General features: G+C 50.8%; 2 protein-coding genes across 2 annotated transcripts in view; both read left to right on the top strand.

The window, feature by feature from the left end:
- LOC140419808 (uncharacterized) overlaps positions 1-12,573 on the top strand; it is a 55,432-nt gene extending 42,859 nt beyond the window's left edge. The window contains exon 3 of the mRNA XM_072503825.1: positions 11,669-12,573. Coding sequence (XP_072359926.1) covers positions 11,669-12,425 — 757 coding nt within the window. The 3' untranslated portion in view covers positions 12,426-12,573. The remainder of the gene's footprint in view (positions 1-11,668) is intronic.
- LOC140417920 (uncharacterized) overlaps positions 1-25,725 on the top strand; it is a 365,440-nt gene that overhangs the window by 222,068 nt on the left and 117,647 nt on the right. The gene's annotated exons all lie outside the window — the stretch shown is intronic.

The following is a 25,725-nucleotide window of genomic DNA, read 5'->3' as shown; positions in this document are numbered from 1 at the left end:
GATAGCCCTGACTTCCTCGATGGAGTAGGGCAGATTGCGGGCCTTAATGAAGTGATAAAAGCGGGTGACCCCTGGGTGACAGAGATCGTCGTGCAGGGTCTGGAGTCAGTCCGCTTGTGCGCTGGCACATGTACCTTGGGACAGGGCATCGGGGGGCTCGTTGAGCTTACCAGGGTGATACAAAATCTCGTAATTGTAGGTGGAGAGCTCAATCCTCCACCTCAAGATCTTATCATTTTTGATCTTACCCCGCTGTGTGTTGTTAAACATGAAGGCAACCGACCGTTGGTCTATGAGGAGAGTGAATCTCCTGCCGGCCAGGTAATGCCTCCAGTGCCTCACAGCTTCAACGATCGCTTGGGCCTCCTTTTCGACGGAGTGCCGAATTTCGGAGGCATGGAGGGTGCAGGAAAAGAATGCCACGGGCCTGCCTGCCTGGTTGAGGGTGGCGGCCAGAGCGACGTCTGATGTATGCGATCGGGGCCGGGCCCTAGAACTCCATTCTGAACCACACAGCCGAGGATGTCTAATCGGTTTGTGCTGTGAGACACGATCAATTTGGCTGGAGACGAAGTTGAATTCAAACTGAGGCTTTATTAGTCTCTGAAGTGTGGCCTCCCACAGCAGCTGACGAAATGGCTGCGAGCTGGAGGACACGCATATTTATAACCCGCCTCCTGGGCGGAGCTAGCATGCAGGGGCCCAGGTGAACCTGTAGTGCAGGTTCTACCATACAACCCATAATATAGGAACACAGTGGTTTACCACATGCTGAACACACACTTCTCCTTGTTGTAGGTTAGGTTGAGGAGTTTGGCGGCGTGGAGACATTTGGAAAGGTTAGCATCGTGGTCCTGCTGGTCGTGGCCGCAGATGCTGACGTTATCCAGGTACGGGAAAGTGGCCCGCAATCCGTACCGGTCAACCATTCGGTCCATCTCCCGTTGGAAGACCGAGACCCCGTTAGTGACGCCAAAGGGAACCCTAAGGAAATGGTAAAGGCGGCCGTCTGCTTCAAACGCGGTGTACGGGCGGTCTGCCTTACGAATGGGGAGCTGGTGGTCGGCAAATTTTAGGTCCACTGTCGAGAAGAGGGAGGGGGTACGCGTCGAGCTGCGTGTACCGATTGATGGTCTCACTGTAGTCAACGACCATTCTGTTCTTCTCCCCCGTTTTCACCACTACCACTTGGACTCTCTAGGGGTTTTTGCTGACCTCGATGATGCCTTCCTGCAGCAGCCGCTGGACCTCAGACCTGATGAAGGTCCTGTCCTGGGCGCTGTACCGTCTGCTCCTGGTGCAGACGGGTTTGCAATCCGGGGTGAGGTTTGTAAACAGGGAAGGCGGGTCGACCTTAAGGGTCGTGAGCCCCTTCTTCTGGTAGTGTGGCGACCAGAATTGAACACTATACTCCAAGTGTGGCCTAACTAAGGTTCTATACAGCTGCAACATGACTTGCCAATTCTTATACTCAATGCCCCGGCCAATGAAGGCAAGCATGCTGTATGCCTTCTTGACTACCTTCTCCACCTGTGTTGCCCCTTTCAGTTACCTGTGGACCTGTACACCAAGATCTCTTTGACTGTCAATACTCTTGAGGGTTCTACCATTCACTGTATATTCCCTACCTGTATTCGACCTTCCAAAGTGAATTGTGGTCACTGTTCCCAAAATGCTCCCTACTGAAACTTCTACCACCTGGCCGGGCTCATTCCCCAATACCAGGTCCAGTACAGCCCCTTCCCTAGTTGGACTATCTACATATTGTTTCAAGAAGCCCTCCTGGATACTTCTTATAAATTCTGCCCTGTCCAAGCCCCTAGCACGAAGTGAGTCCCAGTCAATATTGGGGAAGTTGAAGTCTCCCATCACCACAACCCTGTTGCTTTTACTCCTTTCCAAAATCTGTCTACCTATCTGCTCCTCTATCTCCCGCTGGCTGTTGGGAGGCCTGTAGTAAATCCCCAACATTGTGACTGCACCCTTCTTATTCCTGATCTCTACCCATATAGCCTCACTGCCCTCTGAGGTGTCCTCCTGTAGTACAGCTGTGATATTCTCCTAACCAGTAGCACAACTCCTCCATCCCTTTTACATCCTTCTCTATCCCGCCTGAAACATCTAAATTCTGGAATGTTTAGCTGCCAATCCTGTCCTTCCCTCAACCAGGTCTCTGTAATGGCAACAACATCATAGTTCCAAGTACTAATCCAAGCTCTAAATTCATCTGCCTTACCTGTTATACTTCTTGCACTAAAACATATGCACTTCAGGCCACCAGTCCCGCTGTTCTCAGCAACATCTCCCAGTCTGCTCTGCCTCAGAGCCATAGTGGCCCTATCCCCTCTAAAATAATCTGTATTTTAGCAGTGGGTCAAGTCTTTTTAATTTCTCCAAACTCAAGTTTGTGCCTTTTAAAATGCTCTCCCTGCCATCCACACCTCCAACAAGACAGCACAGTCGCATAGTGATCAGCACTATGGCTTCACAGCGCCAGGGTCCCAGGTTCGATTCCCGGCTTGGGTGACTGTCTGTGCGGAGTCTGCACGTTCTCCCCGTGACTCCGTGGGTTTCCTCCGCGTGCTCCGGTTTCCTCCCACAGTCCAAAGATGTGCAGGTTAGGCGGATTGGCCATGCTAATTTGCCCTTAGTGTCCAAAAAAGGTTAAGTGGGATTACTGGATTACGGAGATAGGTTGGAAGTGTGGGTTTAAATGGGGTGCTCTCTCAAAGGGCCGGTGCAGACTTAATGGGCCGAATGGCTTCCTTCTGCACTGTATGTTCTTTGATTCTATGATATGAACAACTGTGAGGAGCTCGTGGAGCTTCTTTGTCACTGAGATTGAGACAATCTGATCAGCTGCCTCTGCAGAGTCCCTCCCTCCCACCAGCCCAAACTGCCTCTGAGGTTTTCCCCTTGCCCAAGCTCTGAACCTGCACATTCCTATACTTTCTTTCCCATCTCCTCTCACACTCTCTCTGAGCTCAGTTCCTGCCTTATTGATGCCCCACTCCCATGAATCTACTGACCATCCGTGTTCACTGGTGTTGCTCATGGTTCTCTCTCTTCAGCCACTGTCCCTCTGCCCTTCATATCTGCATCTCACCATGCCTTCCTCAATAAAACCAACCCGCGACAACCAATTCGCTTGCACACTCCTGCCCCCTTCTCTATCCACCCATCCCGTTCCTCTGCAAACTCTGGGTCCCCTTCCCAAATCCATGCCCACCTTTCCTGGAACTCTTTGAAAGCCTTCAATAAGACTTTTGGGCTTCACGGTGGCGCAGTGGGTTAGCACGGTTCCCTCACGGCGCCGAGGTCCCAGGTTCGATCTCGGCTCTGGGTCACTGTCCGTGTGGAGTTTGCACATTCTCCTCGTGTCTGCGTGGGTTTTTCCCCCACAACCCAAAAGATGTGCAGGGTAGGTGGATTGGCCACGCTAAATTGCCCCTTTATTGGAAAAAATGAATTGGATACTCTAAAATTTATAAAACAAAATAAGACTTTTGCCCATGACAGTGCCCTGTCATCACAAATTACATCCCATGTGGCCAAGGCAAAGTCTTCCTCATTATCATTCTCGTTCTGGCGGCAGTCTTTGACACCTTTAACCGAACGCATCCTCCTCCAATGCTTCTTTCCACTCTTGTCGAGCTGGCTGGGGCCGCACCCTCCTGATTCCCTATCTAAATGGAGTTAAATAATCACCTCAACCATGAGCGACTGCTGTGATTACTTGAGTTACGTTTCAACAAGCTGAGTCACTGGGTAAGTAATCAGATGCCACTGCGCTTTGATATAAAAATGTTCCATTGTCACTCCTCATGGTGACTGTACTTTACAGATCAAGTTCTTCTTACCGCATCACCCCTCCTGGATAAGATCAACAGAGAAAAGTAAACAACATCCGAATTTGGAGCTGGAGTAGAAGCCACTCGGCCCCTCCAGCCTACTGCACCATGGTAGCACAGTGGTTAGCACAGTTGCTTCACAGCTCCAGGGTCCCAGGTTCGATTCCCGTCTTGGGTGACTGTCTGTGCGGAGTCTGCATGTTCTCCCCGTGTGTGCGTGGGTTTCCTCCGGGTGCTCCGGTTTCCTCCCACAGTCCAAAGATGTGCGGGTTAGGTGGATTGGCCTGATAAATTGCCCATAGTGTCCAAAAAGGTTAAGTGGGCGTTACTGGTTTACGGGGATAGGGTAGATACGTGGGCTTGAATAGGGTGCTCTTTGTAAGGGCCGGTGCCGACTCGATGGGCCGAATAGCCTCCTTCTGCACTGCAGATTCTATGATACTGCGCCATTTGATAAGATAGCGGTCAATCTGATTGTAACCTCCACTGCCACATTCCTGCCGACCCCCCCCAATTAATCAAGAATCCATCCAGCTGCGCCTTAAAAATATTCAGAGACTCTGCTTCCACCGCCCTTTGAGGAAGAGACTCATCGCCGTCTGAGAAAACAATTTCCCTTGTCTCTGACTTAAATGGACGATCCCTTTGTGGTATGTTCATAGTATTCCTTCACACACGGGCACATTAAGAGAGGGGCAAATGGGCGGTATTAACATCACAGCCTATAGTGTGAACATCTTCCAAATAAAACTCCACGTCTTGTTTGAATCCCCAAAGCCCGCAGACTCAAATCATGAATCCACAGCGTAAAAACGGGTGACGAGGTAGGTTAGCAGCCTTTGTAGGCATCCTCCCCCCTCACAAAAAAAGCCGAACAGCGTTTGTAGACACTCGAAGAAATAATAAATAATTTTTTTTTTAAATCAGAATATCCAATTCATTTTATCCAATTAAGGGGCAATTTAGCGTGGCCAATCCACCTACCCTGCACATCCTTTGGGTTGTGGAGGCGAAACCCACGCAAACACGGGGAGAATGTGCAAACTCCACACGGACAGTGACCCAGACCCGGGATCGAACCTGGGACCTCGGCGCCGTGAGGCCGCATGCTAACCACTAGGCCACCGTGCTGCTCTGAAATAATAAATAATTGAAACCGTCACTACATGAAAGCTGGGGTGGGAAAACAGTGGTTGCAGAAACCGGAGGAATCAACAAAATCAGAAGGAAACCACTTTGGAGGGAAGCCCACCATGTGCTTTTAAAATTTAAATAATCGTTATTGTCACTGTTGCTAACTTTTGGTTGGTTCAATTGGCTCTGTATTATAACCTTTGCTCTCGAGTCACCAGATATCTTTATGATACCGCCACGAGGTTCAAGTTCAAGTAATGATCAATAACCCAATACACGGATTAGTAAGATTTAAATCAAAGCACATTTATTATACACAGTAATCGCTACTCATGCACAAATTCTACGTCTAAGCTACTTCTACGACTAACAGGCCTATACTTAGCTTCGGACTGGCCCACCAGGTCAGGGGAACAAATGGCCTTTCGTTCGGGTTCTGAGTCTGCGGGATTCAAAGTTGGTACGGGTTGGTAGCTAGGAGCGCCTATCTCGTAGCGAATGTTGACTTAAGACTTACTGGATTTCGGCGGCAGTTGAACCGGTCACGGTCAAGGTTGGTTCGCGTTGCTGAGTGACCCTGTCAAGAAGAACGATTTGAACTTGGGGGCTTAACTTTATAGTCCCCAGGGGCTTCCCGCCTTTCAGGGCGGACCCTGTACCTGGTTCCAGGTGATTGGACTTCGTTCCAATCACTTGGTTCGATTTCTCCAATACTGGAGCGGTTCCCTGATCGATGGGCGGTCTTGAGGTGTCCGTTAACCTCGTTTGTGTTGGCTCCTGCTGGCGCCGAGGAGTCTGGCTTGGCCTTGTTTATCCCAAATGTTTTGATTGTTCCCGGGGAACGCTCATTAGTATGTTGATGGCTGCTACATTATTATGCAGATGGCTGCTTGTATCAATGCTGTCTGGGCTTTTGCAGAGTTTAATACACAGTAAACTTGCACCTGCAGGTTTCTGCCTGTGTTGGCTGAATTTCCCTGCAGCCTTTGCTGTTTTCCATTTTACATCGGGAGTTGGCCAACCCAGGTGGCTACATCACAAGTAGACTTACATTAACGCTGCAATGAAGTTACTGTGCAAAGACCCCAGTCACCACATTCCGGAGCCTGTCCGGGTCACAGAGGGAGAATTCAGAATGACCAATTCACCGAACAGCACGTCTTTCGGGACTTGTGGGAGGAAACCGTCGCACCTGGAGGAAACCCACGCAGACATGGGGAGAACATGCAGACTCCGGACAGACAATGACCCAAGCCAGGAATCGAACCTGGGACCCTGGTGCTGTGAAGCCACAGTGCTAGCCACTGTACGACCGTGCTCCGCCCAAAACCTACTCAGAAGCCATGGGTGGCAAGTGCCCTGCGACAACAAATTGGGGGCTGGTGCAAAACACAAAGGGAAACAGGCTGAGCTCAGATTGTACCTTGTTTTTGGGAGAGAAGACTAGGAGCAAGAGTTGGCAATTCAGCCCCTTGAGCCCGTCCTGTCTCCCTCCTCAAATTGACTCAATGTCCCGGCATCCACCGCACTCTGGGGAGTGAATTCCACAGGTTCACCAACCTTTGAGAGAAATAATTTCTTCCCATCTGTTTTAAATCTGCTACCCCTTATCCTAAAACTATGACCTCTCGTTCTAGAATGTCCAACAAGTGGAAACATCCGTTCCACTTCTGCTTTACCCATTTTTATCATTGTATTTACCTCAATTAGATCTAGAGGCCTAAATTGCTGGATCTCTCTTCATAAGGCAGACTCCTCATCTCTGGAATCAATCTAGTGAACCTCCTCTGAACTGTCACCAATGTAACTATATCTTTCCTCAAATAAGGGGACCAAAACTGTGCACCAATACTCCAGGTGCGGTCTTACCAATGCCTTGTATAGTTGCAACACTTCCTTAGCTTTATACTCAATTCCTTTTGCTATAAATGGCAACATTCCGTTTGTTTTCCTTATTACGGACTGTAGTTGCAGACTAGTTTTCTGCAATTCATGCACGATTTGACTCACATCCCTCTGCCCCGAAGCACTCCGAAGTTTCTCTCCATTTAGATAACAAGTTGTCTCCATTTTCTGACCAAAATGGATAACCTCACACTTAGCCACGTTAAACTCCATCTGCCAAATTTTGGCCCATTTACCTAACCCATCCATACACATTTGTGAACTTCGTGGCTAGGATTCTCTGAAAACACGGCTAAGTGTTGACTCCGGCGTAAACACCAGAGTGTTTCCCGCCGGCATCAACGGGCCCCTTGGCCCAGCGATTCTGTTGCCCACAGGGGGCCAGCATGGCGCGGGAGTGCTCTGCCCTGCTCTAGCGCCGTACGCGGCCCTGCACTGTTCGCCGCGGGTCCGTGCATGCGTGCGGCCGCCGCGAAAGAAGGTAGGTCCCCTCCCCCGATCGCACGCGCCCGCCAATCAATGGCCCCCGATCGCGGGCCTGGCCGTCGTGGAGGAACCCCCCCCCTCGGAGTCTGATCCCCCCCCAGGACGGCCGTGGGTCTGAACTCCCGCTGGGTGTAACCATATTTTTTTTTTTTACAGAATTTACAGTGCAGAAGGAGGCCATTCGGCCCATCAAGTCTGCACCGGCTCTTGGAAAGAGCACCCTACCCAAGGTCCACACCTCCACCCTATCCCCATAACCCAGTAACCCCACCCTACACTAAGGGCAATTTTGGACACTATGGGCAGTTTAGCGTGTCCAATCCACCTAACCTGCGCATCTTTGGACTGTGGGAGGAAACCGGAGAACCTGGAGGAAACCCACGCACACACGGGGAGGATGTGCAGACTCCGCACAGACAGTGACCCAAGCCGGAATCGAACCTGGGACCCTGGAGCTGTGAAGCATTTGTGCTAATCACTATGCTACCGTGCTGCCCCTAATTAGAACCTCTTTCATCAGCCCCCGACCGGCACCGCGTCAACCACGTACGCGGCGATTATCCAGTCGCCGGGGAATCGCGTCCCAGCGTCGCAAGCCATCTCGCCATCATCTCCGATTCTCCGAGCTGGCATGGGTTCCGAGAATCCCAGATCTTGGGCGTCATTCTCCGACATGCCACTTTCATGGGCATGGCTCCCCTCAGGCCTTACCTTTTGGCACTACCAACGTGGCACCCAGGCACTGATAACACCAACCTGGCACCCAGGCACTGACCCAGCACCCTGAGGCTGCCAAACTGGCACCCAGACACTGGCCCAGCACCCTGGGGCTGCCAAACTGGCACCCAGACACTGATAACACCAACCTGGCACCCAGGCACTGACCCAGCACCCTGAGGCTGCCAAACTGGCACCCAGACACTGGCCCAGCACCCTGGGGCTGCCAACCTGGCACCCAGGCACTGATAACACCAACCTGGCACCCAGGCACAGCCCCAGCACCCTGAGGCTGCCAAACTGGCACCCAGACACTGGCCCAGCACCCTGACACTGCCAAACTGGCACCCAGACACTGACCCAGCACCCTGGCACTGTCAACAGCCAGGGGATCCCAATGCCCTACGACTTCTAATCCATCCACCCATCTCCAGCTCTTATTCCCAAACACTGTTGCCAAGAATCAGCAAGTCAGCTGAGCCTGTGGCTATGTCACAATGTGTAACCGTCACAATGCTTGGGGAGTGATCGGCGGCGGCTGCTGACCAATAGGAACAGAGGGGGCGGGACTGGAGGGCCGAGCGGGAGCGGCTGGTCCTCCAACCAGCGGGAGTGAATGAGAGGCGTGGCTGGACTGTGAGTGAAGCATGCGCAGTGCGAGCAATGGCGGTGGAGGTAGAGGTGCTTCTTCCCCGGATGCGGAATCGGCAAGTGGAAAGATGGCGGGCGAGGGAGACCGACGGATCCGGTGGGTGAATGGAGTGAATGGCTTTTCGGACAGATTGTGTCAAGCCGCGAACCACCGGAAAACAAGTTGCCGCTCGCCCATTTTTGCACCGACCGTGGTCGCAGCCGCCATTTCTATTCGGGGCAACGTGCATCAGGGCGCATGCCCGTCGTCATCTTTGTTGGGGGCAGTATTTTCAATAAGTGGGAGGAGCTTGATCCCCATTGTTCAGAATGGAGACAACTTGTCCATCAACCTGGATTAGTCTTTGAGTCCCAGTGTCTTATTGATGAGGCAGAGTGGTGGCAGAGTCGGAAAGAAAGGGAAATAAACCCAGATCTCCGCATCCTATTACCTCCATTGGACCTCCTGCCCCATGTGTCCAAAGATCAAGACAAGTCCGTTCAGTCACATGAAGACCCATGCCTGAAACTCACCACCCAATCGATTTCACCCTCGAATTGAGGGACTGCCGCCAACAATGAGGGCAAAGTATGCAGCAGGGTGCATGCACAGCAATCATGGGCTGGGGAGCAGGAGAATTCATGAATTTTTATCCTAGACTGGGGATGGTTGATTTTGGAAATTCCTTTGACAGGATTTACACACAGTAAATTCAGGCCAAAGAGAAATATTTGTCCCCTCTGAATTTCTATCCTGGCATGGTGGTTAGCTTTGCTGTCTCACAATGCCATGGACTTGGGTTCAATTCCGACCTTGGCTGACTGTTGATGTGGAGTTTGCACGTTCTCCCCATGGCTGCTCCCCATGGCTGCGTGAGTTTCCTCCGGGTTCTCCAGTTTCCTCCCACAGTCCAAAGATGTGCAGGTCAGGTGGATTGGCCATGATCAATGCACAGGGTTACGGGGATAGAACATACAGTGCAGAAGGAGGCCATTCGGCCCATCGAGTCTGCACCGGTACCCACTTAAGCCCTCACTTCCACCCTATCCCCGTAACCCAATAACCCCTCCTAACCTTTTTGGTCACTAAGGGCAATTTATCATGGCCAATCCACCTAACCTGCACGTCTTTGGACTAGGGCGGAGGAGTGGCCCCAGGTCGAATGCTTTTTCGGAGGGTTGATACAAACTTGATGGGCCAAATGGTCTCCTTCTGCACTATTGGGATTCTATGGACTGATAGTGATGACGTCTGAACTTTTACAGGATATTAGAAGAGGATTTGCAGGCAGGAAACCCAAGCCAAATCTCACATCAAGAACCGATAACGTTGCATAATTCTCCAGGAGCTGGACACTAATGGCATTTGAGTGTAAGCGTTGAGTGCCAGATCTTGTGTAAAACAGTTCTACCTCATTTATCCCCCCCTGTAGATCTTGCCCAAATCCTCACACGTTCAGCTAATGTGAACAGCTTTTCTTTATCTACCTTAACTAAACCTATCATAATCTTGGACACCACAATCAAACCTCCTGACTACCCCAGTTTTTCAAACCTAATATTGCAACTATAATCCCTCATTCCTGGAACCATTCTGGTAAATCTCCTCTGCACCGTCTCGAGGACCGTCACATCCTCCTAAAGTGTGGCGATCACTGGTTTGCACAGATCCAGATGTTCTGTCTTCCTGTCTGTGATGTCATTACACACCCACAACTGCGCAGTGACATCACTCCCGCTCCCCGGAGATTTCCTCAACTGGGAGATTTTTCTCTGACTCCAGAGCCTCTGATATCTTTCCAGCTGCAGCCTCCAGCTGGAGATTTTAAAATTCAAAACAGTAAAATTGTTTCTTCAGCTGGCAAGGCCACAGGCTGAGTTCCTCAGGGTAGTGTCCGAGGCCCAACCATCTTCAGCTGCTTCGTCAATGACCTTCCTTCCATCATAAGGTCAGACGTGGGGATGTTTGAGGATGACTGCACAATGTTCAGCACCATTCGTGACACCTCAGATAATGACGCAGTCCATGTCCAAATGCAACAAGACCTGGACAATATCCAGGCTTGGGCTGACAAGTGGCAAATTACATTCGCGCCACACAAGTGCTTGGAAATGACCATCTCCTAAAGAGAGGATCTAACCACTGCCCCATGACATTCAATGGCATTACCATCGCTGAATTCCCCACAATCAACATCCTGGGGGTTACTATTGATCAGAAACTGAACTGGACTATTAATACTGTGGCTACCAGGGGCAGCACGTGGTGCAATGGTTAGCACTGCTGCCTACGGCGCTGAGGACCTGGGTTCGAATCCCGGCCCTGGGTCTCTGTCCGTGTGGAGTTTGCACGTTCTCCCCGTGTCTGCGTGGGTTTCACCCAACAACCCAAAGATGTGCAGGTTAGATGGATTGGCCACGCTAAATTGCCCTTACTTGAAAAGAAAAATAATTGGGCACTCTAAATGTATCAATAAAAAATACTGTGGCAACCAGGGCAGGTCAAAGGCCAGGAATCCTATGGTGGGCAACTCACCTCCTGACCCCCATAGCCTGTCCACCATCTACAAGGCACAAGTCAGGAGTGTGATGGAATACTCTCCACTTGCCTGGATGAGTGCAGTTCCAACAACACTGAAGGACATAGTGAACCAGTTGGGTTTTTACAACAATCTAGCACCTTTCATGTTCAATCTTTCCTCATGCCGCCCCTCACATTCATTCAGCTCAATTTCAAGACTTGCCTTTGTGTTTTTGTGGGTTCTCTCTCACCCTCTTTTTCCTGTTTTAAATCGGATTCACGAGCTGTTAGAAGGGGAGGGTTTGCAGTCGGCGGAACTGGAAACCAAGCATCACATCAGGATCTGACAAGAGTCACTTGATTCATCAGGACCTCAATATCATCAGCCTTTGAACATGGAAGCAAACAGCACTGTTCACCCTCAGGAGAAACCGTGGAAATGTGAGGACTGTGGGAAGGGATTCAGTTACCCATCGGAGCTGGAAATTCATCTGCGCAGTCACACTGGGGAGAGGCCATTCACCTGCTCCGCATGTGGGAAGCGATTCACTCAGTCAAGCGACCTACTGACGCACCAGCGAGTTCACAGTGGGGAGAGGCCGTTCACCTGCTCCGTGTGTGGGAATAGATTCTCTCGGTCGTCCCACCTGCTGGCACACCAGCGCATTCACACTGGGGAGAGGCCGTTTACCTGCTCCGAGTGTGGGAAGGGATTCACTCAGTCATCCGACCTAATGAGACATCAGAGAATCCACACTGGGGAGAGACCTCTCACCTGCTCCGAGTGTGGGAAGGGATTCAATGATTCATCCAACCTATTAAGACACCAACGAGTTCACATTGACAAGAGACCTTTTAAATGCCCAGATTGTGGGAAGTGCTATAAGAGTTCGACAAACCTGATGCGCCATCAGCGTGTTCACACTGACGAGAGACCGTTCAGGTGCTCTCACTGCGGGACTGGGTTCAGGCGATCGGCTCAACTCAATATACACCAGCGAGTTCACACCGGAGAGAGACCGTTCACCTGCTCCCATTGTGGGAAGGGATTCGCTCAGTCTTCCCACCTGCAGACACACCAGCGAATTCACACTGGGGAGAGACTGTTCACCTGTCCCGAGTGTGGGAAGGGATTCACTCGGTCATCCAGCCGGCTGAGACACCAGCGAGTTCATGAATGAGTACAGTGATGGGAGTTTGCTGTTAATTGATATTCAGGACTGAACTACATTCATTGGTGTCTTATTTCTGCCGATGTTAATCAACTTCAGCCCGGCTATAGGGCCTAACATTTCAGATAAAAGTCAAATAAATCAACTTTGTACCAAATGCACTGCGTCGAATATTTGTAATATGTCTAACGTAAGTTAGTTCATGGAAGTGCTTTCTCTCTCCCCTGCCTCCTCCGCCCGCACCTCCAGGAGCGCTGGGAACTTCTTTGTCACTGAGATTGAGACAATCTGATCAACTGCCTCTGCTGCTTAATAATAATTATTTAAATAATCTTTATTGTCACAAGTAGGTTTACATTAACATTGCAATGAAGTTATTGTGAAAAGCCCCTAGTCGCCACACTCCGGCGCCTGTTCGTGCCACAGAGGGAGAATTCAGAATGTCCAATTCACCTAACAAGCACGTCTTTCGGGACTTGTGGGTGGAAACCGGAGCACCCGGAGGAAACCCACGCAGACACGGGGAGAACGTGCAGACTCCGCACAGACAGTGACCCAAGCTGGGGATCGAACCTGGGACCCTGCCGCTGTGAAGCAACAGTGCTAACCACTGTGCTACCGTGCTGTCCTCCTGTGCTTCCCTCCCGTCCACTAGCCCACTGGACTAAACCGACTCTAAAGTTCCCCATTGTCCGAGGCCGGAACGCTCATCCTTTTCCCCTTTCTCTCCTGTTAACCACCCTGCCGTACCATCACCCTGAGAAAACAAACCTTGCCCTCCCTATTCCCACAATCTACCTCCCCAACTCCACCCTCCCTTTCCTCTCCAACGTCATTGTGCTTGGTGTCCTCCAAGGATCTATCCTCGGCCTCTCCCACATCCAGTGCTGGATGAGCAGAAATTAAAAATTGGGAAGACCAAAACCATAGGGCGGGATTTTCCAGCCATTCCCGCTGGTGGGTCTTCAGGTCCCATCGCCGATGGAGAGAGGGCGCACGGAGGGAAACCCCCTTTGCCATTGGCGGGACCGGGATATCCTGCTGCCAACCAATGGCAGGCCAACTCTGCCACCATGGAACGTGCCACGGGGGCAGAACATATCGGCCCATTGTCCTCAGTCACCATTACAAATTCCGTTCCCATACTACCGAGACCACCCATCTCCCCGGGTGCTGTCTGATGGTGAGCCACACTCTCGGTGTCCGATTTGACTCCAAGACATTGGAATCTCGGCAATGCCTCCTGTCTCCATTCCACGGGGGTGGCACAGTGGTCAGCACTGCTGCCTCATGGCGCCAGGGACCCAGGTTCGATTCCGGCCTTGGGTGACCGTCTGTGCCGAGTTTGCACATTCTCCCTGTGAGTCTGCGTGGGTTTCCTCCGGGTGCTCCGGTTTCCTCCAACAGTCCAAAGGTTAGGTGGATTGGCCGTGATAAATTGCCCCCCTTAGTGTCCAAAAGATGTGCAGGTTAGATGGGGTTACGGCGATTGGATGTGCAAGTGGGCCTGGATAGGTGTTCTTTCAGAGGGTCGGAGCGGATTTGATAGGCCGAATGGCCTCCTTCTGCACTGTAGCAACTCTATGGTACCTTAGCTTACCTGCTGCTGTAACCTTCATCCCCCCCATGCCAGTGTTACCTTTACACTCGACGATTCCAATACATTCCTGACCAGTCCCTCAGATCACCTCCCACCGCACGCAGAAATGTGAGGTCATCCAAAACTCTTGCTCAAGTGCTTTTGGCTTCTGTCGCTCTCGGTGTAAATGTCTGCGTGTGTTCCTCTGTGTTTGAGTCAATGCGGTTCAGTTCCCCATTCTTACCAATTCAAACATTCACATTAGTTCTGTAGTTTCATATGAAAAAGTTCCAAAAAAGGAGCAACTTTAAAACTTGCAAGAGGACATTTCTTTCAGTGTCTATTTTTGACCCAGAGATTCTTCATTTTCTAAGTGCCCATATGCTATGAAGTTGCGGATGTTTGAAATTTTCAGAGCAGCGTTTAAACAGCGAGGGGAGATTTTAAACTAATTTGGGAGGGAGGGGGGGAGGGAGGGAGGGGGGGAGGGGGGCATAGAGTCCAGCTGGGAGGACGGCACGGTGGCGCAGTGCTTCATTGGGAAAAATAATTGGGAACTCTAAATTTATCAAACAAAGATGTATAGTTGGCTGAATGGTTTAATCAAATATAGAAGGAGAATAATCATAATGATCTTTGTTTGTGTCACAAGTAGGCTGACATTAACGCTGCAATGAAGTTACTGTGAAAAGCCCCCAGTCGCCACATTCCGGAGCCTGTCCGGGTCACAGAGGGAGAATTCAGAATGTCAGGGGCAGCACAGTGGCTAGCACCGTGGCTTCACAGCTCCAGGGTCCCAGGTTCGATTCCCGGCTTGGGTCACTGGCTGTGTGGAGTCTGCACGTTCTCCCCGTGTGTGCGTGGGTTTCCTCCGGGTTCTCCGGTTTCCTCCCACAGTCCAAAGATGAGCAGTTATGTAGGCAAATTACAGAGAGGCGTGAGAGGAATAGGGTTACTTTGGGAGGAGATTTCAACTTTGCTAATATTATTGAAAATCTCCTCAAGACTAACGTTTGCATTTAAAAGCCGGTCGCGACTGCCCTTCTCAACTTAAAACAGGTCGCTGCCTCCATTCTTAAAAGCCGGTCGGAGCTGTTAGGCCCTTCTCCCAATTTTTTAAAAATTCAGAGTACCCAATAATTTTGTTTTCAATTAAGGGGCAATTTCGCGTGGCCAATCCACCTACCCAGCACATCTTTGGGTTGTGGGGGTGGGACCCACACATGAAACGGAGAGAATGTGCAAACTCCACATGGACAGTGACCCTGGGGCCGGGTTCAAACCCGAGTCCTCGGCGGCGTGAGGGAGCAGTGCTAACCACTGAGCTAACGTGCCCGGGCACTTCTCCCACGATCAGGAATGCTGTGAGTGATGGCTCCGCGACCATCCCGACACCCGCCTATGACCCACCCGTGGGTTGTGACCCGTAGTTTGACAAAGGTGACAGAGGATGGTTTAGTTCAATGGGCTGAACAGCTGGTTTGTGATGCAGAACAAGGCCAGCAGCGCGGGTTCAATTCCCGTACCAGCCTCCCCGAACAGGCGCCGGAATGTGGCGACTAGGGGCTTTTCACAGTAACTTCAAACTTGTGACAATAAAAGGTTAATATTATTAGGATGTCGTTCAGAAATATCCTGTGGTTTTCAAAGACAAACTGGAAACAGTGCGGGGCACTGCAGTTAAATTATTTGTAGATCTTCAAGGTACTCTTTGTTTTTTCACACTCAGGACAGTGCCCTACGCCATGAAAAGCAAAGTGGAGGAGGAGTAGGAGTAAAAACTGCAAAGGCTAGGAATCATTGAGGCCCATTTAGTTTTCACATTGGGTAGCTCTCATTGTTCCTGTTCTTAAAAGATCGAAACATTAAAATAAAAGCATGAAAACAGGCCCTTCAGCCCAGCTTGTCCATGCCGCCCAGTTTCTATCACTAAGTTAGTCCCACTTGCCAGCATTTGGTCCATATCCTCTATACCCACCCTGCCCATGTAACTGTCTAACCGCTTTTTAAAGGACAAAATTGTACCCGTCTCTACAGTGCCTCTGGCAGCTTGTTCCAGATGCTCACCACCCTCTCTGTGAAGACATTTCCCCTCTGGTTTCTTTTGTATCTCTCCCCTCTCACCTTAAACCTATGCCCTCTAGTTCTAGACTCCTCCACCTTTGGGAAAAGACGTTGACCCGGGTTTGATCCCTTATCGATCTTCCTCATTAATTTATAGACCTCTATCACCCCCTAAGTCTCCTACGCTCCAGGGAAAAAAGTCCCAGCCTATTGAGCCTTATAACTCAGACCATAAGGTCCTGGTAGCATCCTCGTAAATCTCTTCTGCACTCTTTCTAATTGACAATATCCTTCCAAAAATTGGGTGACCAGAACTGAACACAGTATTCCATGTGTGGTCTCACCAATGTCTTGTACAACTTCAACAAGACGTCCCGACTCCTGTATTCAATATTCTAACCAATAAAACCTAGCGTGCTGAATGCCTTCTTCACCACCCTGTCCACCTGCGACTCCACCTTGAAGGAACTATGAACCTGTATTCCCAGATCTCTTTGTTCTGTAACTGTCCCCAACTCCCTACCATTGACTGAGTAGGTCCTGCCCTGATTTGATTTACCAAAATGCATCACCGCACATTTATCCAAATTAAACTCCATCTGCCATTCATCATCCCACTGGCCCAATTGGTCACGATCCTGTTGCAATCTTATATAACCTTCACTATCCACTATGCCACCAATCTTGGTGTCATCTGCAAACTTACTAACCATGCCTCCTACATTCTCATCCAAATCATTCATATATATCACAAATAACAGTGGGCCCAGCACCGATCCCTGAGGCACAGCGCTGGTCACAGGCCTCCAGTTTGAAAAACAACCCTCCACAAACACCCTTTGGCTTCGGTCACCAAGCCAATTTTGTATCCAATTGGTTACCTCACCCTGGATTCCGTGAGATTTAACCTTTTGCAACAACCTACCATGCGGTACCTTGTCAAAGGCCTTGCTAAAGTCCATGTAGACAATGTTGACCACACTGCCCTCATCTACCTTCTCGGTTACCCCTTCAAAAAACTCAATCAAATTGGTGAGACATGACTTTCCCCTTACAAAGCCATGCTGACTTTCCCAAATTAGCCCTTGCCTGTCTAAATACCTATAGATCCTGTCCCTCAGAATTTCTTCGAACAACTTACCCACTACAGAAGTAAGAAGAGGTAGTTCCCGGGCTTATCCCTACAGCCCTTGCACCTCTCCTGTGGCTGTCGATTATTTAAATATCTGTTAGGTGACCGGCAATTTCCTCCTTAGCCTCCCACATCTTGGGATACATTTCATCAGGTCCTGGGGATTTGTCTATCTTGATGTGCATTAATACCTTCAGCACCTCCTTCTCTGTAATATGTACACTCCTCAAGACATCACTTTTTATTTCCCTAACATTCGTACCTTTCTCAACAGTAAATACTGATGAGAAATATTAATTTAGGACCTCTCCCATCCCTTGTGGATCTGCACATAGATGACCCTCTTATTCCTTAAGAGGCCCTACCCTCTCCCGAGTCATTCTTTTGTCCTTTATGTATCTGTGGGACCTGTATAAGAAGGACGGGTTGCATCTAAACTGGAAGGACATAAATATCCTGGCCGATAGGTTTGCCAGTGTCACACGGGTGGGTTTAAACTAGTGTGGCAGGGGATGGGAACCGGAGCAATAGTTCAGAAGGTGAAATAACTGAGAGGGACCGAGAGAATAGGACCAGTAAGATTCAGAGGAAGAGCAGGCACGGAGATGTTGCTGAACACAGTGAGACTGATGGTCTGAAGTGCATTTGTTTCAAAGCGAGAAGTGTAACAGGTAAGGCAGATGAACTTAGAGCTTGGATTAGTACTTGGAACTATGATGTTGTTGCCATTACAGAGATTCGGTTGAGGGAAGGGCAGGATTGACAGCTAAACGATACAGGATTTTGATATTTCAGGCAGGATTGTGGGGGATGTAAAAGGGGTAGGGAAATTGAACTAGGTTAAGAAGAATATCACAGCTGTACTGTGGGAGGACACCTTGGAGAGCTCAAGCAGCAAGGCAATATGGGTAGAGCTCAGGAATAGGAAGGGTGCAGTCACAATGTTGGGGGTTTACTATAGGCCTCCCAACAGCCAGCGGGAGATAGAGGAGCAGATATGTAGGCAGATTTTGGAAAGGTGTAAAAGCAACAGGGTTGTTGTGATGGGTGATTTTAACTTCCCCTATATTGACTGGGACTCACTGGGGCTTGGATGGGGCAGAGTTTGCAAGGAGCATCCAGGAGGGCTTCTTGAAACAATATGTAGATAGTCCAACTGGGGAATACTGGACCTGGTGTTGGGGAATGAGCCCGGCCATGTGGTCGAAGTTTCAGTAGGGGAGTATTTCGGGAACAGTGACTATAATTCAGTGAGTTTTCAGGTACTGTGAATAAATATAAGAGAGTCCTCGGGTGAAGGTGCTACCTGGCAACACGGTAGCACAGTGGTTAGCACTGTTGCTTCACAGCGCCAGGGTCCCAGGTTCGAATCCCGGCTTGGGTCACTGTCTGTGCGGAGTCTGCACGTTCTCCCCGTGTCTGCGTGGGTTTCCTCCGGGGGCTCCGGTTTCCTCCCACAAGTCCCGAAAGACGTGCTGTTGGCTGAATTGGACATTCTGAATTCTCCCTCTGTGACCCGGACAGGCTCTGGAATGTGGCGACTGGGGGCTTTTCACAGCAACTTCATTGCAGTGTTAATGTAAACCTACTTGTGACAATAAAGATTATTATTATTAATAATAAAAATTGGGGGAAGGCTAATTATAACAATTTTAGGCAGGAATTGAAGAATCTAGATTGGGGGCGGATGTTTGAGGGTAGATCAGCATCTGGCATGTGGGAGACTTTCAAATGTCAGTTGATAGGAATTCAGGGCCGGCATGTTCCTGTGAGGAAGAAGGATAAGTATGGCAAGTTTCAGTAACCTTGGATAACAAGGGATATTGTGAGCTTCGTGCAAAAGCAAAAGGAAGCATTTTGTAAGGGCTAGAAGGCAGGGATCAGACGAAGCCCATGAGGAATATAAGGAAAGTAGGAAGGAACTTAAGCAAGGATTCAGGAGGGCAAAAAGGGGTCACGAAAGTCATTGGCAAACAGGGTTAAGGAAAATCCCAATGCATATTAGAAATAGACAGTATAAGAGCAAGAGGGCAGCCAGGGAGAGGGTTGTCCCACTCAAGGACAGGGGTGGGAATCTATGCATGGAGCCAGAGGAAATGGGTGAGGTACTGAATGAGTATTTTGCATCAGTATTCACCAAAGAGAAGGACTTGGTGGATGATGAGTCTGGGGAAGGGTGTGTAGATAGCCTGGGTCACATTGAGATCAAAAAGGAGGAGTTGTTGGACGTCTTGAAAAACATTAAGGTAGATAAGTCCCCAGGGCCTGATGGGATCTACCCCAGAATACTGAAGGAGGCAAAGGAGGAAATTGTTGGGGCCTTGAGAGAAACCTTTGTCTCCTCACTGGCTACAGGGGAGGTCCCAGAGGATTGGAGAATAGCCAATGTTGTTCCTTTGTTTAAGAAGGGTAGCAAGGATAATCCAGGCCGGTGAGCCTTACGTCAGTGGTAGGGAAATTATTGGAGAGGATTCGTCGAGACAGGATTTACTCCCATTTGGAAGCAAGTGGACTATGGTAGTCTGTGTTAGGAGGATTACGGTACCTAGTAATGCCGGAATACCATTGGTGGAGAATGTACTTGTTCCCATTGGTTAAGCTTGTATGTTAGCTCCGCCCTGCAAGGCGGGGTATAAGAGCCCGTGCCACCCCAGCAGCTTTCTTCTGTACCTGCGCTGCTGTGGGAAACATCTAGCATATTAAAGTCTTCAATTGTCTCCAATCTCGTTTCTGAAGTTATTGATCATGCATCAATTTAATACGCTAGATTTAAAAGAATGGAGCTCCGAATCAAGCCGGAGTGTCTGCAACTCAGCCCCCACGCGGCAAACTCAGCAGCAACCTCCAAGCACTGGCTGGCGTATTTCAACGGATATCTCGGAACGGCCGAAAACACACCCACGGGAGAACAGAAACTACAAGTCCTGCACTCGAGGGTGAACCCAGAAATCTACACCCTCATCGAGGACGCGGACGATTTTGATGCAGCAATGGAGCTGCTGAAAGGGCATTATATTCGCCCTGTAAACCAGGTCTACGCCCGACATCTGCTAGCGACGAGGCGACAAATCCCTGGGGAATCACTGGAAGAATTCTACCGTGCGCTCCTGGTGTTGGGGAGAAACTGTAGCTGCCCGTAAGTTTTGGTGAGCGACCACACAGAACTTTTGATCCGGGACGCTTTCGTTGCAGGTATGCTGTCCTCCCAAATCCGCCAGCGATTGCTGGAGAAAGAGACACAAGGCCTCAAAGAGGCATGGGCCCTTGCCGGCTCCCTGGATGTGGCCTCCCGACATGCCCCCGCGGCCGACCCCGAGGCATCTTCCATCCCCCACAAGTTTGTGCTGCGAGACGGCCTGGCAACCCCGGGAGGGGCCCCGTTGCTATTTTTGCAGGCAAGCCAAGCACCCCCGGCAGCGCTGTCTGGCCTGTTCATCCACCTGCAAGGGATGCGGTAAAAAGGGGCACTTCGTGGTGGTATGCCAGGCCCGGGCAGTCGCTGCGGTCTCTGGCGGCGAATACGGACCGCCACCACAACCCTCTCCACGGTCCCCGTGCGGCCAGTGGGCGCTGCCATCTTCCTCCTCCAGGGCCACGTGCGGCCTCCGGGCGCCGCCATCTGGTCCCGCGGACGCCACATGCGATGGATGGGCGCCACCATTTTTTGCACCCTCAGCCATGTGCGACCAATGGGCGCCGCCATCTTGGATGGTTTCCCAGGACCCCAGCTCGGCTGACCACACACCGCCCGAAGAAAACATTCAACTGCTGCCACGAGTAGCCTCGGTGACCCTGGACCAGTCTCGTCCCCGAACACTATCGACTGCTACGACGGCGGTGCTTATCAATGGGCATGAAACGTCTGCCTAATCGACTCTGGGAGCACGGAGAGCTTCATACAGCCTGACACGGTAAGATGCTGTTCTCTCCCCGTCAATCAAAAAAATCTCCCTGGCCTCCGATCTCACTCAGTAGAGATCAAGGGGTTTTGTGTAGCTAACCTCACAGTCCCAGGAAGGGAGTTCAAAAACTACCGACTCTACGTCCTTCCCCACCTCTGCGCAGCCACACTCCTAGGGTTGGATTTTCAGTGCAACCTCCAAAGTCTAACTTTCAAATTTGGCGGCCCTATACCCCGCCCCCCCCCCCCTCCACTGTCTGCAGCCTCGCAACCCTCAAGGTCGATCCGCCTTCCCTGTTTGCGAACCTCACCCCAGATTGCTAACCTGTCGCCACCAGGAGCAGACGGTATAGTGCCCAGGACCGGATCTTTATTAGGTCAGAGGTCCAACAGTTACTGAAGGAAGGTGTAATTGAGGCTAGCAACAGCCCCTGGAGAGCTCATGTAGTGGTTGTAAAGACCGGGGAGAAGCATAGGATGATCATCGACTACAGTCAGACCATCAACAGATTTACGCAGCTCGACACGTACCCTCTCCCCCACATATCCGACCTGGTAAACAGGATCGCTCATTACAAGGTCTTCTCCACGGTGGATCTTAAGTCCGCCCACCACCAGCTCCCCATCCGCACTGGTGACCACAAATACACTGCCTTCGAAGAAGATGGGCGGCTCTACCACTTCTTAAAGGTTCCCTTCGGTGTCACTAACGGGGTCTCGGTCTTCCAACGAGAGATGGGCCGAATGGTTGACCGGTACGGTTTACGGGCCCTTCCCATACCTCGATAATGTCACCATCTGCGGCCACGACCAGCAGGACCACGACACCAACCTCCGAAGATTCCTCCAAACCGCAAAAATCCTTAACCTCACGTATAACAAGGATAAATGCGTGTTTAGCACCAACCGTCTAGCCATCCTCGGCTACGTAGTGTGCAATCGAGTGATAGGCCCAGACCCTGAACGCATGCGCCCCCTTATGGAGTTCCCCCTCCCGCACTGCTCCCTGAAGCGCTGCCTAGGTTTTTTTTCCTACTATGCCGTGGGTCCCCAACTATGCAGGCAAGGCCCGTCCACTGATCCAATCCACAGCTTTTCCCCTGTCGATAGAGGCCTGCCAGGTCTTCAGCCGCATCAAAGCAAACATTGCAAAGGACACGATGCACGTCATCGACGAGTCCCTCCCCTTCCAGGTTGACAGCGACGCGTCCGACATAGCTCTGGCGGCCACCCTCAACCAAGCGGGCAGACCTGCGGCCTTCTTCTCACGCACCGTCCACGCCTCCGAAATCCGCCGTTCCTCAGTCGAAAAGGAGGCCCAGGTCATAGTAGATGCTGTGCGACATTGGAGGCATTACCTGGCCGGCAGGAGATTCACTCTCCTCACTGACCAACGGTCGGTTGCTTTCATGTTTGATAATGCACGCGGGGCAAGATAAAAAACGACAAGATCTTACGGTGGAGAATCGAACTCTCCACCTACAACTATGAGATCTTGTATTGTCCCGGGAAGCTAAACGAGCCTCCTGATGCCCTATCCCGCGGCACATGTGCCAACGCACAAGTGGACCGCCTCCGAGCCCTCCACGAGGACCTCTGCCACCCGGGGCTCACTCGATTTTTCCACTTCATCAAGACCCGCAACCAGCCCTACTCCGTTGAGGTCAGGACAGCCACCAGGAATTGCCACATCTGCGCGGAGTGCAAGCCGCACTTCTACAGGCCAGAGAAAGTGCATCTGATAAAGGCTTCCCGTCCCTTTGAATGCCTCAGTATGGATTTCAAAGGCCCCCTCCCCTCCACCGACTGCAACACGTACTTCCTGAACGTGATTGACGAGTACTCCCGGTTCCCATTCGCCATCCCCTGCCCCGACATAACCGCAACCACCGTCATAAAAGCCATCCATAGTATCTACGCTGTTCAGTTTCCCCGCCTACATACACAGTGATAGGGGGTCCTCCTTTATGAGCGACGAACTGCGTCAATTCCTGCTCAGCAAGGACATTGCCTCGAGCAGGACGACCAGTTACAATCCCCGGGAAAATGGACAGGTAGAGAGGGAGAACGGAACAGTCTGGAAGACCGTCCTACTGGCCCTGTGGTCCAGGAATCTCCCAGTCTCCCGCTGGCAGGAAGTCCTCCCGGATGCCCTCCACTCCATCCGGTCACTGCTCTGCACCAAGACCAACCAAACACCTCACAAACGTCTCCTTGTCTTCCCCAGGAAGTCCTCCTCTGGGACCTCGCTCCCGACCTGGCTGGCAGCTCCCGGCCCGCCCTGCTCCGAAAACACGTGCGGGCGCACAAATCGGACCCGTTGGTCGAGAGGGTCCTTCTCCTCCGCGCTAACCCTCAGTACGCCTACGTGGTCTCCCTACAGGACCTGGCGCCCACTGGATCCCCACACACCCCCCCCCCCCGTCACCAGTCCCACCCTCCCTCCCACCGGCGCACCCCACAGCCGCCCCCTTCCCAGGTGGATCGGTTCTTCCACCGGCCCCGTCTAGGCCCTGCCCACCGGCGCATCCCACAGCTGCCCCCTTCCCAGGTCAGGCGGCCCTTCCACCGGCCACGTCTAGGGGTGATGAAGCTGCCACAGAAGCCGAAACCACGCTCCCGGAGTCTCCGACGCCCGAACCTCCACCGGCATCACCACCAAAGCTACGATGATCGCAGAGGACGACAAGGGCCCCAGATCGACTAATTGCTTCATTTTGAAATGTACATTACTGTTGTAAATAGTTAAGATGTAATGAGGTAAAACGCTGTACGGAGGCATTACGGTACCTTCTTAACTGTAACCTCTACCGCTTTTACCATGTTGTAATATGAAGCCACCACCCCCGCCAGACTCTTTTTTAACAGGGGGTGAATGTGGTAGTCTGTGTTAGGAGGATTACGGTACCTAGTAATGCCGGAATACCATTGGTGGAGAATGTAATTGTTCCCATTGGGTAAGCCTATATGTTAGCTCCGCCCTGCAAGGCGGGGTATAAGAGCCCGTGCCGCCCCAGCAGCTTTCTTCTGTACCTGCGCTGCTGGGGGAAACATCTAGCATATTAAAGCCTTCAATTGTCTCCAATCTCGTTTCTGAGGTTATTGATCATGGACGAATTAGCGAGAGGCAACATGGTTTTGTGAAGGGGAGGTCGTGTCTCACTAGATTGAGTTTTTCGGGAAGTGACGAAGATGATTGATGAAGGTATGAAGGTAGGGCAGTGGATGTTGTCGACATGAACTTCAGTGAGGCCTTTGGCAAGGTCTCTCGTGGCAGACTGGTACAGAAGGTGAAGTCACACGGGATCAGAGGTGAGCTGGCAAAATGGATACAATATAGAAGACAGAGGCTTGCGAAGAGTGATTCGAGGATTCAGTCACTGTGCCATATAGAACAAACAGTGCAGAAGGTGGCCATTCGGCCCATCGAGTCTGCACCGACCCCCTTAAGCCCTCACTTCCACCCCATCCCCGTAACCCAATAACCCCTCCTAACCTTTTTTGGTCACCAAGGGCAATTTATCATGGCCAATCCACCTAACCTGTACAACTTTGGACTGTGGGAGGAAACCGGAGCACCCGGAGGAAACCCACGCCGACACGGGGAGAACGTGCAGACTCCACACAGACAGTGACCCAGTGGGGACTCGAACCTGGGACCCTGGCGCTGTGAAGCCACAGTGCTATCCCCTTGTGCTACCGTGCTGCCCATTGATACATTGATGACTTTGTGGTGTTCAGCCAGAGTTGGGAAGAGCATCTACCTCACATAAAGGAACTGTTTGATTGCTTAGAAGAAGCCAATCTCGTGATGAATCTGGAAAACAGCACATTTGCTAAGAACCAAATTTCATATCTGGGACACATAGTGGGACATGGTCAAACGGCGCCACGAGATGCAGAAATACAGGCTATTGGGACTTCCCGGAACCCACCACCAGAAAAGAGATTTTAAGATTTCTGGGCGTGAGCGAATTCTGTCGTACGTTTATTCCAAACTGTAGCAGTGTGGTAAGAGATCACAGAGCACTGGAAGGAGAGCAAGCACTTTAGCTGGACAGCGGACTGTCGAACGGCAATCAACCGTTTAAAATCCGTGTTCACCACAAACCCAGTGTTAGCAGCACCCAATTATGAGAAGCAGTTTAAATTGGAGGTGGATGCGAGGGACCCCTCTACCCTGCAAAAAGTCTCTGACTATCCACTCTGTCTATGCCCCTCATAATTTTGTAGACCAAAAGCCGTGTTAGTGCAAGAAGACGAACTTGGCCTTGAGAAGCCGGTGGGATATTTCTCAAGGAAATTAAATCATTGCCAGCAGAAGTAGACGACCATTGAGACATTAAGCCTGGGACTGGCGTTACAACATTTTAAAATCCATGTTTCCAACAACTCAGCAGACAATCATATATACAGACCACAACTTTTTTAAATTTCTGGAGAAATTTCAGGATCGGAATCAGGTTATTCCGATGGCATTTGCTTTTGCAACAATTTAATTTTTAAATCTTTCATGCGGCCGGGAGGGAAAATGTCATGATGGCCACTTTATCGCGAGTATAAAATAGACTTTTGGAACAGTGGTTGTAAATTTTCTGGGGCATCGTCTGTGTGAATGCATGCTCTTGAATTT

Source organism: Scyliorhinus torazame, chromosome 5, assembly GCF_047496885.1.
Source record: "Scyliorhinus torazame isolate Kashiwa2021f chromosome 5, sScyTor2.1, whole genome shotgun sequence".
Classification (NCBI taxonomy): Eukaryota; Metazoa; Chordata; class Chondrichthyes; order Carcharhiniformes; family Scyliorhinidae; genus Scyliorhinus; species Scyliorhinus torazame.
This window is presented reverse-complemented; position numbering and strand designations above follow the sequence as displayed.